Raw genomic sequence first — 14,733 nt, forward strand, 5'->3', positions numbered from 1 at the left:
AATTTAAAGAGTGAGAATAGTTTTTTTTTTTCAAAATATTTATATTTGGAAATTTCTTTAATTTCGAGATTCTTGTTTACTGCTATGAACATTGACAATATATTAAAAATTTTAAAAATATTTTCCTTATGCACAACGTTTTTAAATCAAATTTTATAATCCCTCCTAAGTTGTCACCTTATTATTCTCTTGATGACACAAAATTACAATAATTTTCGAACTAAAAGTGAAGGATGCTTATCTAACATTTGATCATAGATTTTAAAATATTTTTGGCAAGTTATTTTTTCGTGAAGATTTGAGTGAAGTTTCATCATGTGTTTAATCATAATATTTGAAAAAACATATTTCACTTTTAAAAATATTTTTGGCAAGTTATTTTTCGTGAAGATTTAAGTGAAGTTTCATCATGTGTTTAATCATAATATTTGAAAAACATATTTCACTTTTAAAAATATTTTTGGCAAGTTATTTTTTCGTGAAAATTTGAGTGAAGTTTCATCATGTGTTTAATCATAATATTTGAAAAAACATATTTCACTTTTAAAAGTTTTCAAAGAACGAAATTTGACCTAAATATTATTTTTCTAACATTTGATAATTTAAATTGTTTGCCAAATAATCATAAATTGTATGGCAATTATTTATCAATTCCTTTAAAAAAAAAAAAACCACTTAAAAAATATATGCCAAACGATCCTTACAACTCGAGCAACCCCGCTTTTCAAGATATAAACACCGAAAATTATTTTAGTACTTTTTTAGTTGGTAACCAATGTTAGCAACGGGGACATCTCAGTAACTTTGTCCCTTCTTATTTGTCTAATCTCATTTTGAATATAGAGAGATATGTTTGTCTTGAAGAGTTACTTTCAGTTTGGCTTAGCTGCACACTTAACCTCCAGTGCCGGTATACGAACCTCCCTCGATTCTTGTTCTATCATGCCAAGAACATAGGACAACACCACAACCGCAGCACAAGAACAAAAAATAAAATTTGAAAACCACCACCACCACTCCCTAAAGCAGACACCTTTGAAGAAACATTCGCCCCCCAAAAGAAAAAACAATATGTCACACTAAACTTTAGCTATGTAAAAAATTCAAAAAAGAGTCAAACTACAAAGATTTTCATATGCAACTTTATTCTGAAAATTATTCACATTTCAAACTTGTGATTACGTGATAATAACTTTCGACTTTTTAAAAAAAACATTAGTACTAATACAATGTTGTTTAAGATTCAGTCCCATTTTATATTTCTGCGAGTGATTATTTCACAAATCAAACTTATTATACCTTCTAATTAGGTGACTAGGTGACAGTAACTTACCAGTCCAGCAATTTAAAAGAAGCATTAGTACTACTGCTTTAAAAGAAAAAAGAAACTAAGTGAGTCAGTACTTCTCTGAAACAGCACAAGAACTACCATTTCCAGTCAAAGAGAGTAACATGGGTTTTCCTCCATTACTTCTTTGCTTTCTCCTCATACTCTTCGCAGTTTCTGTAACAGGAAATGATGAGTTAAGAGCTCTAATGGACTTGAAAGCCAGTCTTGACCCAGAAAATGCTTTGCTAACTTCATGGACTGTTTCTGGTGATCCATGTGATGGTTCTTTTGAAGGTGTTGCGTGTAATGATAGGGGTCAAGTTGCTAACATTTCTCTACAAGGTAAAAGGCTTAAAGGGAAACTGTCACCGGCCATTGGTGAGCTACCTCACTTAACTGGACTTTACTTGCATTATAATGCATTGTATGGGGAGATACCAAGAGAAATTTCTAAGTTGATTGAGCTCACTGATCTGTATTTGAATGTTAATAATCTCTCTGGTGAGATTCCTCCAGAACTTGGAAACATGTCCAGCTTGCAAGGTCAGTGACTAAGAAACTTCTCTGGTTTTGCATTATGTTTTGCTTGGTTTCTGGGGGCATCTTTTGCTCCTGTTTGGTCATAGATGTTGAAGTTGAAACTTGAAGTTTGAGTTTTGGAGTTGTGTTTGTACATGCATTTTACTTGGAAAAATTTGAGAGTTTCGGGATTGGAAGTCCCAAACACTGGTTTGAACTGGTCTAAAGTGGTTTTTGGAACTTGAATATTTTTTTGAGGACCAAATTTCAAAATCTGATCCAAAATCTGCGGCCAAATAGGTATTTGGAGATAATTTTCCAACATTTATGGCCAAATGCTAGCTTAGTAGTGTGATAAAAGAAGATATTCTTATATTTTACTTGTTCTTACTGTATATTTGGTCCAAATGTGCTGAGCTCTTGTCGGAAAAGCTAGGAGCTTCTGATGTTAATACATGATGTCTCACTGAAAAAATTGATGTTGATTTCTCCATTTCACAAACTGGAACTTGTTATATTTTGAAAATCATAAAGATTCCATTTCCCCCCAAAGAGTAGTTCATGTCCTGTAGTTTCTGGTTCTTCGATTTTGATTATCACCTGTCTTTGGTGCTTCTGCCATCACATTATAATTTTGTTGGCATTTGTTCTTTACGCTGTATGTTGTGTGCTGCTCCCATTTCATGTTATTTTGTTGTTATTATTGCTTTCATTTCTGTATTCTCTTTTTCGACCTGCTTGGACTTGCTATATTTTAAGCCGAGGTCTATTGGAAATAACCTCTCTATCTTTACGTGGTAGGCGTAAGGTCTACATACACTCTACTCTCCTCAGACTCCACTTGTGAGATTACACTAGTTATGTTGTTGTTATTGTTGTAATAGTAGTAGTAGTTCATCTCCTGTATGTTCTAACGGTGGCTTGAGATTTGGTTTTGGGGTGTTTATTTTCAACCTTATTTGGGTTTATGAAGTCTGTCTCTCTTTAATGTGCTGTCTTGATCCACATCGTACAGTTTTGCAACTATGCTATAACCATTTTACTGGTAGCATACCCACTCAGCTAGGGACTTTAAAGGAGCTCAATGTCCTGGCTTTGCAATCCAATCAGTTAACTGGTGCTATCCCTGCTAGCTTGGGTGACTTGGGAGTGTTGATGAGGGTGGACTTGAGTTCTAATCATCTTTTCGGTTCAATTCCTTCAAAACTTGCGGATGCACCCCTTCTTGCAGTATTGGATATCCAAAACAACAGGCTTTCAGGCAATGTGCCTCTTGGTAATGAATTTTCTTGCCCTACATTGTAATGTAACCCCATAACAGTCGTACCTTTAGTTTCTTTGGTAAAATTATATCTTATCTGGTGTTTGTATTTCTGTCTTATGAAGCTTTGAAGAGATTGGTTGAGGGATTCCAGTATGAGAACAATCCAGGACTTTGTGGTGTGGGTTTCCCATCTTTGAGAGTTTGTACATCCTTGGATCGCTCGAATCCTAATAGACCAGAGCCCTATGGAGGTGGCTTGAGTGGTTTAACTACTAGAGATATTCCAGAGACAGCTAATCTCAATCTAAATTGCAGCAGAAATGGCTGCTCAAAATCATCTAAAACTTCACAGGCATCTGTACTTGTAGGGGTTATTTTAGTTACTGTTATTGCATCTGCTATAGGAATTCTCTCCATTGTGCATTATAGAAGACGAAAGCAGAAACTTGGAGGTGGACTAGAAATGTGTGATAGCCGACTCAGTATTGACCAGGCCAAGGAGGTTAATAGGAAGAATGGTTCTCCACTAGTCAGTCTGGAGTACTCGATTGGTTGGGATCCCTTAGCTGAGGGTCGGCGTTATGTTGGAGTTTCCCAAGAGATTCTGCAGAGGTACAGATTCAATTTGGAAGAGGTGGAGTCAGCTACACAGTACTTTGCTGATAAGAATCTATTGTCTAAGAGCAGCTTTTCAACTACATATAGAGGGACGCTAAGAGATGGATCACTTGTTGCTGTTACAAGAATTACCAAAATTAGCTGCAAGTCGGAAGAAGCTGAGTTTCTAAGAGGACTAAACATTTTGACGTCTCTGAGACACGAAAATTTAGTTAGGCTGAGAGGTTTCTGCTGTTCTAAAGGCAGGGGAGAATGTTTTCTCGTTTATGATTTTGTGCCAAGAGGAAACTTGTTGCACTACCTAGATGTAAAGGAGGATGAAGCTCGTGCTCTTGAATGGTCCACCAGGGTTTCTATAATAGGTGGAACTGCAAAAGGTTAGTTTTTGAATCAACCCTATCTTGTAAGATCTTAAGTGCAGCAGTTTGACATAAACTACTTTTAAGTGCTTACTATATCAAGAATTCAACGTTGGCTGGTATTAGAATTAGACGCAGGAAATGTTTGACATGCATTGGTTCAACTTATTGAATTGGTTTAATTGCTTTAGCATTCTTCTAACTAAAAGTTGGTTCCGTAAAACCCAAGAGAACAGAAGATGTAATTCATTGCTAGATAGCAATACACTAATCATTCATATGTATTCTTGTCCAGCAAAATGGCGAGACCTTGAGATCCTTGATTGCTGATTGGGTCTGAGTTCCCCTTATATATTAATATGGTCCTTCTGTATTTTTGACTGCTCAGCTAAAAATCACAAAAGAAAATTTGCATATCAACATTTTATTCTGGAAAATTTATGTGATATGATGATAATATGAGTTGAGGTTAAATGGAGAAGTGAGGATCCATATATCCGACCCTGATTTGTTTGAGACTGAGGCTTAGTTGTTGTTGATCCTAGAAGTAGTTTGTACAATATTTTAAAGTCTCATCTATCTGGCTTACTAGCATGCACATCTCTTTAAGGGAAATGTTTCTGTATTTTTTCCCTTCTATTGTTTGTGCTATTAAAAGAAGCTTGGTAGTCGAACAAATAAAAAGTGTCAATATTGGCTCTTATTCGTAGAGCGGATGAGAATCTAACAAGGGGTTTCCTTTTACCTATCTGTTATTTCGATGAGCAGGCATTGAGTATTTGCACGGGTGCAAGGTGAATAAGCCAGCTCTAGTGCACCAGAATATCTGTGCTGAGAACGTTCTCCTTGACCATCGATTCAATCCATTGCTTTCAAATTCCGGCTTGCATAAGCTCCTCACAAATGATACCGTCTTTTCAGCACTGAAGGCCAGTGCGGCCATGGGATATCTAGCTCCAGAGTACTCTACTACAGGCCGATTTACTGAGAGGAGTGATATTTATGCCTTTGGAGTGCTTATTTTCCAAATTCTCTCTGGCAAGCGAAAATTCACCAGTTCAATGCGCGCTGCTGCTGAATCATCCAAATTCCATGACCTAATGGACACAAATCTCCGTGGAAGGTTCTTTGAGTCTGAAGCAGCAAAACTAGCGAAAACTGCTTTGTTATGTACACATGAATGTCCAGAGGAGAGACCAACCATGGAAACAATCGTACGAGAACTTGGTAATTTAGCTAACTCTTCCTAATGCCAGTATCTTCTTCCATCAACTATTGCCTGTGGAAAATTTTCAATGCTAACTTATTAGGTGGAGATAGATTCGTACTAACCTCTCACGAGAATTGGAGCTTCAAAGATTTAGTCAGTCTGAGACCTTCTTCGACTGAGGACTTGACCATTTTGTGAATGTTTGTATCTTGTATGCCATTTAACCTTATGATTTCTCATGCTGGAGGATATTCCTCTGTTTGTCTCATGGATTGTTATTTATCTGTTTGTAAAAAAGATGAATGTGTCTCCATTTACTTAAGGATCTTTGTTTTGTTTTGTGCCTTGAGTTTCATATTCGAGGGGTTCAATTATTAAATACACTTCAACAATGGCTGCCACTTAAGCATAACTAAACAGGTCATTGAAACTTTTTGCGTTAGCAATGATAATAATTTGAAAGGAAAGCCATTCTCTTTGTCTTTCGTATGACAGGTCGAGGAGGTAAAATTTCGCATCAGTTTTTTGAGTATAGTTTACCAATCTTTTGTTATTTGTTGAATCTCTTAGAAATGTGTGTGAACCAATCTATCAAATTTCAAATGAATAAGAGGAAAGTTTTAAATTCTTCTATCCTAATTTCTTCTCATTTTTAATGTATCTTCTCATTGTAGCTGATCTGGGAAACTATTTCTTCTTGTTCGTGTGCAGTTTAATCAGATGAGAATAATCTCTTTTTGGGAAAATACAATTATGACAAAAACTATTAGTCAGACTACTTTAGATGGTTGTGGGAAGCAAAAAATTATCCATCATTATGGAACCAAGGTAGTACAATCATAGCCTTCGAGCAGTCTTCTGTTCTTGATTTGCAATTGTTTGAGCAGAAAAATAGGTGATTTATTTCTGAGAGGTTAAAAATTGTTTCATTTTTTTTTTTCAAATGTTTGAAGAATCTAGGCTGCAAGATGCGAAGGCCATGGGCCATGGGGAATGTTAATCACGCTGTGGTCCAATGGTCATAATTCATCTAGCCAACTTGGTCTACTGTCTCCTTAGAACAGATCCTATTCAAGTAAGGTCGAGGAGGATTTATCATTAATTTAATAAGACCGCCAGAAAAAATTGTTATTTTAGGTTTATCAAAACTTCTTCTGCATATTTTAATCTTTGTTAGTTCAAATTTACATCAAATGACTATTTACAATTCCAACCTACTCAATTTCTCTATTTTAATCTTTGTTAGTTCACTTTTACATCAAATTACTATTTACAATTCCAATCTACTCAATTTCTCTAAAAAAACTAGCTTATCTGGTATAATATATTGCGATTTAGGTTTCAACCACTCTCCTCCGTGGAGATTTTACTCTGTATACATGTTCTTCCCCGGTGCATTTATCTATTTTAACAATCCAGTGTCCTCTATTCTCTGTTGCACGATCAGTACCCTTTTTTGCCTTAGCAGCTATTGTGGTCAGCAGTAGCCCTTCTCCAATAGGCAACAATTGCGTCCTCAAAGGGCTGCTCCTCCACGACTCCTTGCAGAAAGCATTGTACCCCAAAATAATGGTACTTTTATCCCTTCTGCTCTTTTGCAACGATCCAAGAATCTCTTCATGATTTTGAATGTTACAATCCACGGCTATGAAATCAGCATCTTTGTAGTAATTTGGCAGCAACATCTCTAGAGCCTGAGAGTTCGCGACAACAAACTCAAGGTGACTAGAATTTGTGCCTAGAGCCATCTTGGAGAGATGTAATTGTTCTACTCCCCTAAGTATGCAAACGACTCGTCCTCCGGTTTGTTGTGCTGCAGCCACCAAGGCAAGGCTGGTGGAATCTGCAACATTGGCACAAGCAGCCACCATGATTTGTGCATTATTTCCTGCTGCAAGAGCGGAAATAAACTCTGCCCCATTTGGCTCTGTTGTTCTCTTACCCTGAATCAGATGAACATAACATCAGCAACAATTTGAAAGAGCAAAAATATCATTTCTAAGGAAAAATTGAAACATATACTGTCAAACCCCTCTATAATAATAGTCATTCTCTATAACATGAAACCAATCTTTCATGTTATGTTATACTGTTATATATTCTCTATAATAGCATTTTGCTTAAACAAACTATGGGGCAACTAATACTAATAGAGATGTTTGACTGTATTACATTTCAGATATGGAAGATTCATACATTTTGCTTAAACAAATTACGGGGCAATTAATACTAATAGAGATGTTTGACTGTATTACATTTCAGATATGGAAGATTCATCATAGTAGTACTTACCATATTCATGGTTTTGAGAAAGGCTTTAGTGGCATTTTCAGCTGACCAGCAACCCATTTTTCTTTTTGAATTCTTGAAAGAATTAGAGATGTATTCAAGTCTCTGCTTAGGTTACTTCGGAAAGGTATGCGTATATTTATATACAGGACAGACTCAACCTATAATGTCCATGTGGAATTGATTTGGTAAAAATTCTCAACTTGGCCTTACCTAAAATAAAATATGAAAAATTATTATAAAATGGACACCCTTTTATTTATTTAATATTTTTTGAAATTCTCGATCCAGAATACAAGATTTTAATTTGGTTGTATATTTTGAGTCACAAGTTGTTAGGCATAAAGTAACGTGAAAACCATGTTATGTATGACCTAAGGTGACCTACCTGGCGACTGACAAAATACACAAAAGAATTGATGACGAGGAGTCCATTAAGCTGTATAAATGTAAGGTAGAGTTGAAACTTTGCTAATTCATTAAGCAGTATTTAGCATGTTTAAAGGGAGAAACAGTGTGCTAATTACTAAAACCAAAACCAGGTTCTCCTTTGTTGCATCAACAGCTGTCTTGTGTGGAAACTGTAGGTTGCTGGGATTGTAATACTACCACGAGTGAGGGGGCTTATAGTTGCTGTCTTGTATATGGGGTTTATTATTTTTACTGCAAAAATATAAACAAGTGTTTATCATGGACAATTCAAAGTGTTTGGCCAAATTGTTTTTACGACTCACTTTAGGGTAGCTGATAAACATTTGATGTTTTTTTTTTCTTTTTTTTTTTTTTTTTGGCTCAAAGTGATTTGCCAAATAAGCAACCTATTTTGAGAATTTTTTTAAGAAAATAAAAGGGATAAAATACTCGTACTAAAGTATCTGATCAAAACAAAAAGGTTTTATAAGCTGAAAAAATATAAGTTGGTCTTTAGAGTGATTTTAGCTTGTAAGCACTTAGCACTAGGGGGTGGACCAAGTGCACAAATATCCGTTTTAGGAGTCCATATTTAACTAATATCTGTTGCATTATTTTCTTTACAAGTTCATTCGTTTTAGGGAATAATTCAGGTATAGGTTAATAATTCCCATAAAGTATATGAAAAAGTTATCTTGAAATCTTTTTTTTTTAAAATAAAAAGCTGACTTGTTGGGTCATTTATCAAAGAATAAATTGAAAATTTAAAACTACACCTTAAGTTATTACTATTACTTAAAATCCAACTTCAAAACTAATTACAAAATTCCTTCTCACACTTTCTATTTCCAACTATTCTATATATATCTCACCTACCTATTTTTTACACCTAATATTGCTCAAAGAGTGCTAAAATCAAGGACCTCCATTTAGCGATTTTCAAATTTTAAATTTCAATCGCATTCTTCTTAACTTGCTCAACATCAAGTTTCAACTCATACTAATAAATTTCATTAGTATTCTTCTTCAATTTTCTTTTTTGGAGGTTAGTATAATTTCATAATTTTTTCAACTTTATTAAATCAAAAAACAATGAATTAGATTGTTGAATTATTGTTCATTCACCAAATTAAGTATATTAATGGAGTCTGGTCCTTCGTTTAGTATAAGACTTAGTCAATTAGATGATATTTTTTAAACAAATTTCTTAGTTGGGTTTGTTTCTGAGATTTTTGATAAGGATGACCTTAATTTTTGTAAAAATAGATCTAAAAATGCAACGACCTCACTACGATGAAGAAGTTAAGGGAGGTTGTTGGCATAAGCAGTAAAAAGTCAGTTACTGAATCTTCAAAGAGAAAAAAAAAGGAAGATACATCACATGATCCTCTTTTAAGGATAATGCGTTGATACATTTATAATGTTGAGATAACATATCTCTGATGTATATGATTAGAAAATCAGCATATTTTAGTTGTTTTACATTCATTGATACATAGTTCTAATGTAACAATTGTTGTTATTTCAACTCTGATACATAACATCATTATGTATGGAGATGGATTAACCATTGCAGATACATGCAAGATATTAAGCTCATAATTTGAATAAGTTATGTATAATATCATTCTAACCACTTTATGCAATATATATGACTACAACATATGATTGATGTATATGACCAGAAAATCACGCATTTTAGTGCTTTTATATCTACTGATACATAACTCTAATATTAGTTGTTGTTTATTTCAAATTTTGATACATAACATAATTATGAATAGGAATGATTTAGACAATGCAGATACACAGAAGATACATAAGTTCATTATTTGATTAGGTTTTATTTTAGATTAAACTAATATTTGTATGAAATATATATGATTACATGGGATAAATTTTATGTAATCAAAGAAGTTTCACTCCATCCTTTGTATATTGACAGTTCATGCAATCATAATTTTGGGGATGACATTAAAAATTTTGTCGGTGAAGAAGTACTTGAGCTATTTCACCAATCAATTTTTGAGGTATATTTCAATATACCTCAATGTAACTTTCAAGGCCAAATAACAAAATGTCTGTTGATGTTTGAGATAGAGCAGGATAATTCGAATGAACTTCATGTGTATGTTAAGGGTAGTGTGCTTAGGTTTAGTATTTTTAAGTTTTCTCTCATCACTGGTCTTAAATATATCGTTAATATTGAAGATTTTGTTTATCCTGGATCATCGACATTCAATTTGATGGAGAAGTATTTTCGAAGGCAAAAGCTGAAATAACCAAATTCAATTTGATTTAATATTTTAAAATAAAAAATTTCGACAATAATCGAAATGTGTTGCACATGGCTATATTATATTTCACACATATGCTTTTATTTTCACAATTACATAATACACCAATGAGCCTAACAAACTTTCAGATGATTGAGGATAACTGTTATGAACATTTCTCGTAGGAAAAGATTGTATTCGAGAAGCTGATGAATTCATTGAGACAAGATTTTTTTGTAGAAAAGAAGCTCTACCGTTTAGTAGGCATGCCACACGTACTAAATGTGGATATATGAATGTTGTTTTGAAGTTGAAAAAGAAATAGTTGTCCATCAGAGTAACATTATTTCGAGGATATTTAACTGATAAGGTGTAGAAATCAATCCCCAATATGATAATTTCGTGATTGGGATGTCTAGTAAGGTAAACCTTAGGCAGAACTTAAATTTTAAATTTTTTCATACATTTATTCTGATCGTTTATAATTACATGATACATTAATACTTTTGGATAAAATGTATATTAACATATGATATATATAATTTCATAAAATATTTGATACATCTTTAATTGTCATTTAATGATTAATAGCTTATAATGGTTGTCTAGTACATTTTATGTTTAACTTATATTCTATTTTATGTTGCTAATTTACTTACAGTTTGTATATACCAACCTACGTTTCATTGTTGAAGAATTTGAGAGGTTTGCTTTGTCAAATAAATGGTTATTGATATATATATAATTTCATTGTATTATTTGTACCGATTATATCGGGTGATTCCTATGCAAAAATAATTTTCAATTGTAAACTGGCAGCTTCTCACTGAAAATTAGATAGTTTTGAAGATTCTAGTACCAAACCATCTACTGAGCGACTAAACAAGGCAAAGAATATTTCTAATACATCTAGGGGTGTGTATCGATCGGTTCGGTTCGATTTTATGTGTTATTGATTCGGTTAATTGATTTTTTATTTTTTAAATATAGAAAATCAATAACCAACCAATAAGATATTTTCTTATTGATTTTGGTTTATCGGTTTTTCGTCCTTAACGGTTCAGTTTTTGATTTAACCAATAAGAAAATACTTATAAAATAGAAATAGTAACAACTAACATAAAAAAATAAAATCTTAATTATCGCCAAAATCCTACGCAATGCATTTTAGTTTACAAGAATTTCAAACTTGAACTGAATGTTAGTCAGAAAAAAATTAAATCCTAATTATTGAAAGTTATAAATGCTTCAAGCTTTTCAATACGATAATAGCCGAGCTTTATATTGTGTCTTTGTGGCCCTGAATAGGTTAATACTTTGTGAATCACTGAATTGTGAATAAGTAGTGTATATAATATATATACATACACATATCTATATATATTTATAGAGATAGAGAGAGAGAGAGATTTATATGTATAACATAAATAGGGATAAAATAATAATTTAGTGTATCCTTATTGGGTTATCGGTTTAACCGATAACCCAATAAGCTAAAACCGAAACCGAACCGTTTACCCAATAAATTTTTGGATAAAATCAATAAAAAACTGTTAATCTAATAACCCAATACCAATAACACAATAACATTTTTATCGGTTTGGTTTATCGGTCGGTTTGATTTTTACACACCCCTAAATACATCAGGTGCATCCCTTCCAAAAACAGGAAGATAGTCCGTTTGCAAAAAAAAAATCAAACCTTCAGCGAGAACAGAGAAATCTACATCATATCAATCAAAAGAAAAATGTACGGGGGGCATTTAAAACTCCTGATAAATCCATCCTTGAAGCAACTAATGAGACAACATATATGTTGATCATGATCAACAAACATTGTCAGTTGCTTCTCAGCAATGTAAGGCTGAAAAGATATTTCAAGAATGCATTAAGATTAATATTTGGTGAAAGTAAATATAGATACGATAAAGTCGTATGTCCAGTTTTATGTAAGTACAACTTCTTTTATGTTAGTTCAATTTTTTTATTTACGCAATAATTAATATTCTTTTACTTACATGTCAAGGTAGACAAACAAATATCAGGACCTTGAAACATTACTCACTAAACAACATGCTGAAGTGATGAAAGCTTTAAAACAGAAGCACGATGTAGATTAAATTGTAAATTTTTTATAAAAAATAAACACGATAACTCCAAAATTATTTTTTATAGGTGGAGGATGACATCGATATTTTCTCACACGTTATCCTAATTAATGATATAGAAAATTAAAATATGATCACTACAAAGTTAAAGCATTTGATCTTGAATTCAGAGAGTTGAATTTGTTGTTGCTCATCTAAAAATAAAGAACTGATTCTACATTATATCCCAATCAAATACATGTTGAAATAATGAGGTATATATTTAAGGAATGTTATATTATGTACTAGCAATCTGATACATATGTATATATATGTATTCATCGTTTTATATAATTTATATTTGTTTCAATACAAATTAGATTGATGGGGTCATATATCAGTTGAAGAAATTTGATATGTGTCTTATTTACAAATAACAATCAACAAGCCACGATGTAATATAATTTTCAGTTGTTCTATATTTATTTATTGGGATGCTTAACTATTTTTTTACTTATCCATTTATGCGGTTTATTGATGTTATATTTTACCACCTGCGCAAAAAGTCAAGGCAACAAAATGATCAACAAAACAAATACACCATTATAAATTGCTTGTTCAAAATGTATATAGACAAGACGTACCATACGCGTTATCTAGATATAATTGATAAGGTACTTTCTACGTAGGAGTATTACGCACAATCATATATTATTTTTCAGCATGAGGAATCAATAACCAATATTATCAAAGTCTTCAGTATCCCTACTGGATTGTCTTGGCATATGGTGGATGAGGTTTATGTACCCGTAAATTGTGATGGAGAATTCGATTGAGTGTTGGTTGTGATTGTACTGAAGGAAAGATGCATATGAATTTATAATTTACTATCAGCTTCAATACATAGAGAACCATCACTTGAGATCCATAAATTGGTAGTAATGTTGTCAATTTACTTGGGTAACAATCAATTTTTAGAACAAACTTAATTTATAGTTTAGTCAAATCCGAAAGCATACAAGGATAAAATGAGTCAAGACATCTCAATTACGAACCAACACCCTTTTGAGATTGAATATATGAAAAATATTGCTTAACAAATAAGTGATACACTGTAAGTATCAATTCAATATATTATGTTTATACAATGCATACAACTTTATATTATTGTTGAACAACTTTTTTTTAACTCAAGATACTTTACTATGCAGGAATTGTGGAGTTCTGTAGTTGATTATGTTGAGTATTTGAGTTAAGGTTTATCGATTCTTTCTTCAGATTTTGAAATAAGAATCTCATTGATTGAGATACGTTTTACTTTTATGAAACTACGGAGTTGTCAAAACTAAAAAAAATTATTTAGTGACAATGAAGATCCTTCAAGCTAGGTCCAATTATGTTCCATCACTCGATGAATCAGCGATAGTTAACATTAAATAGTTAGAAAGTTATCTTTTTTTATGAACAGTATTTTGACCACTTTGTTTGCAAAAAATTGATCAAGACATATTTTTTAGCTTCATATTGAACATATTTATTTTTAATTTTGGATAAATTGATCATAATATATTAACTTAAGCAAAGTGTTTGATTGTATTTATCACAATCAGTTATGTATCTTATAATATGTTGTGTTTGATAATAGAGTTTCATTGATATACTACACCAGATATGTTACTGTTTAGTAATTTATCATTGTGACACCCCAGGTGTTAATCTCTGAAAAATCTTAAAGTCTGAGCTTACTTCCCTGACTACAACTCTCCTTACGAGTCATAGTGTCTCCATATGAATCATAGGACCCCAACCGTAGGAAGACCAATGTATTTTTTAAGTATTCTGTTCTAGCTATGGTTTATACCTCACAAGTTGTTATGGATCTATACAAGTCGTAAGGTGGCAAATCATAGTGTTTCCAATGTGATGTCCAAATGATACTGTCCTGAGTACGAAAGGAACATACAAGTCGTAATGTATGGGTAGGTGTCATATGGTATGAATCGTAACAAGACAATTGTGGGTGCCCATGGACATTTTCCAGCCTACAACAGGATCTCATGAGTCGTAGGATGGCCCTTCGAGTCATAAGATCACCCGTAACGACTGGCGATTTTCAGCTTTATCTAAAGGGACATTTTGATTATTTACCTCCTTTATCAATTAAAATCCTCATCCATAAAACATATTTGGGGCATTTGTTTCACCATTGAACAAATCAAAATATATTTTCTCTCATATTCTCTCAAGTCAAAGCATTAGGGTTTCTAAGAGATGGGCTAATTAGAGCTTTCAAGGGTAAATTTTCTCCATGATTCTTGATATTTCACGCATGTGACTCTTCCCTTAAACTTGATTTCCATAAATCATAAAA

At 32.8% G+C, this 14,733-nt stretch overlaps 2 protein-coding genes across 3 annotated transcripts; one reads left to right on the top strand and one right to left on the bottom strand.

The window, feature by feature from the left end:
• Nucleotides 1–851: 851 nt before the first annotated feature.
• LOC107863408 (protein NSP-INTERACTING KINASE 2) lies at nucleotides 852–6,567 on the top strand. 2 transcript variants are annotated; one of them, XM_016709310.2, is made up of 5 exons: nucleotides 854–1,873; nucleotides 2,865–3,125; nucleotides 3,236–4,108; nucleotides 4,859–5,317; nucleotides 6,012–6,567. In XM_016709310.2, exons 1-5 carry the CDS (start codon nucleotides 1,453–1,455, stop codon nucleotides 6,014–6,016), a joined length of 2,019 nt encoding a protein of 672 aa, XP_016564796.2. In that variant the 5' UTR covers nucleotides 854–1,452; the 3' UTR covers nucleotides 6,017–6,567. The 2 variants fall into 2 exon arrangements, with proteins under 2 accessions (XP_016564795.2, XP_016564796.2); XM_016709309.2 differs by lacking the exon at nucleotides 6,012–6,567 and having other exon boundaries at nucleotides 852–1,873; nucleotides 4,859–5,636.
• On the bottom strand, nucleotides 6,438–7,902 carry LOC107863410. The gene is made up of 2 exons (XM_016709311.2): nucleotides 7,593–7,902; nucleotides 6,438–7,243 (listed from the first exon to the last, which is right to left on the bottom strand). The coding sequence occupies exons 1-2, from the start codon at nucleotides 7,647–7,649 to the stop codon at nucleotides 6,635–6,637; spliced, it is 666 nt and encodes a 221-aa protein (XP_016564797.2). The 5' UTR covers nucleotides 7,650–7,902; the 3' UTR covers nucleotides 6,438–6,634.
• Between the last annotated feature and the right edge of the window lie 6,831 nt (nucleotides 7,903–14,733).

This window comes from Capsicum annuum, chromosome 3 (genome assembly GCF_002878395.1).
Source record: "Capsicum annuum cultivar UCD-10X-F1 chromosome 3, UCD10Xv1.1, whole genome shotgun sequence".
In the NCBI taxonomy this organism is placed as follows: Eukaryota; Viridiplantae; Streptophyta; class Magnoliopsida; order Solanales; family Solanaceae; genus Capsicum; species Capsicum annuum.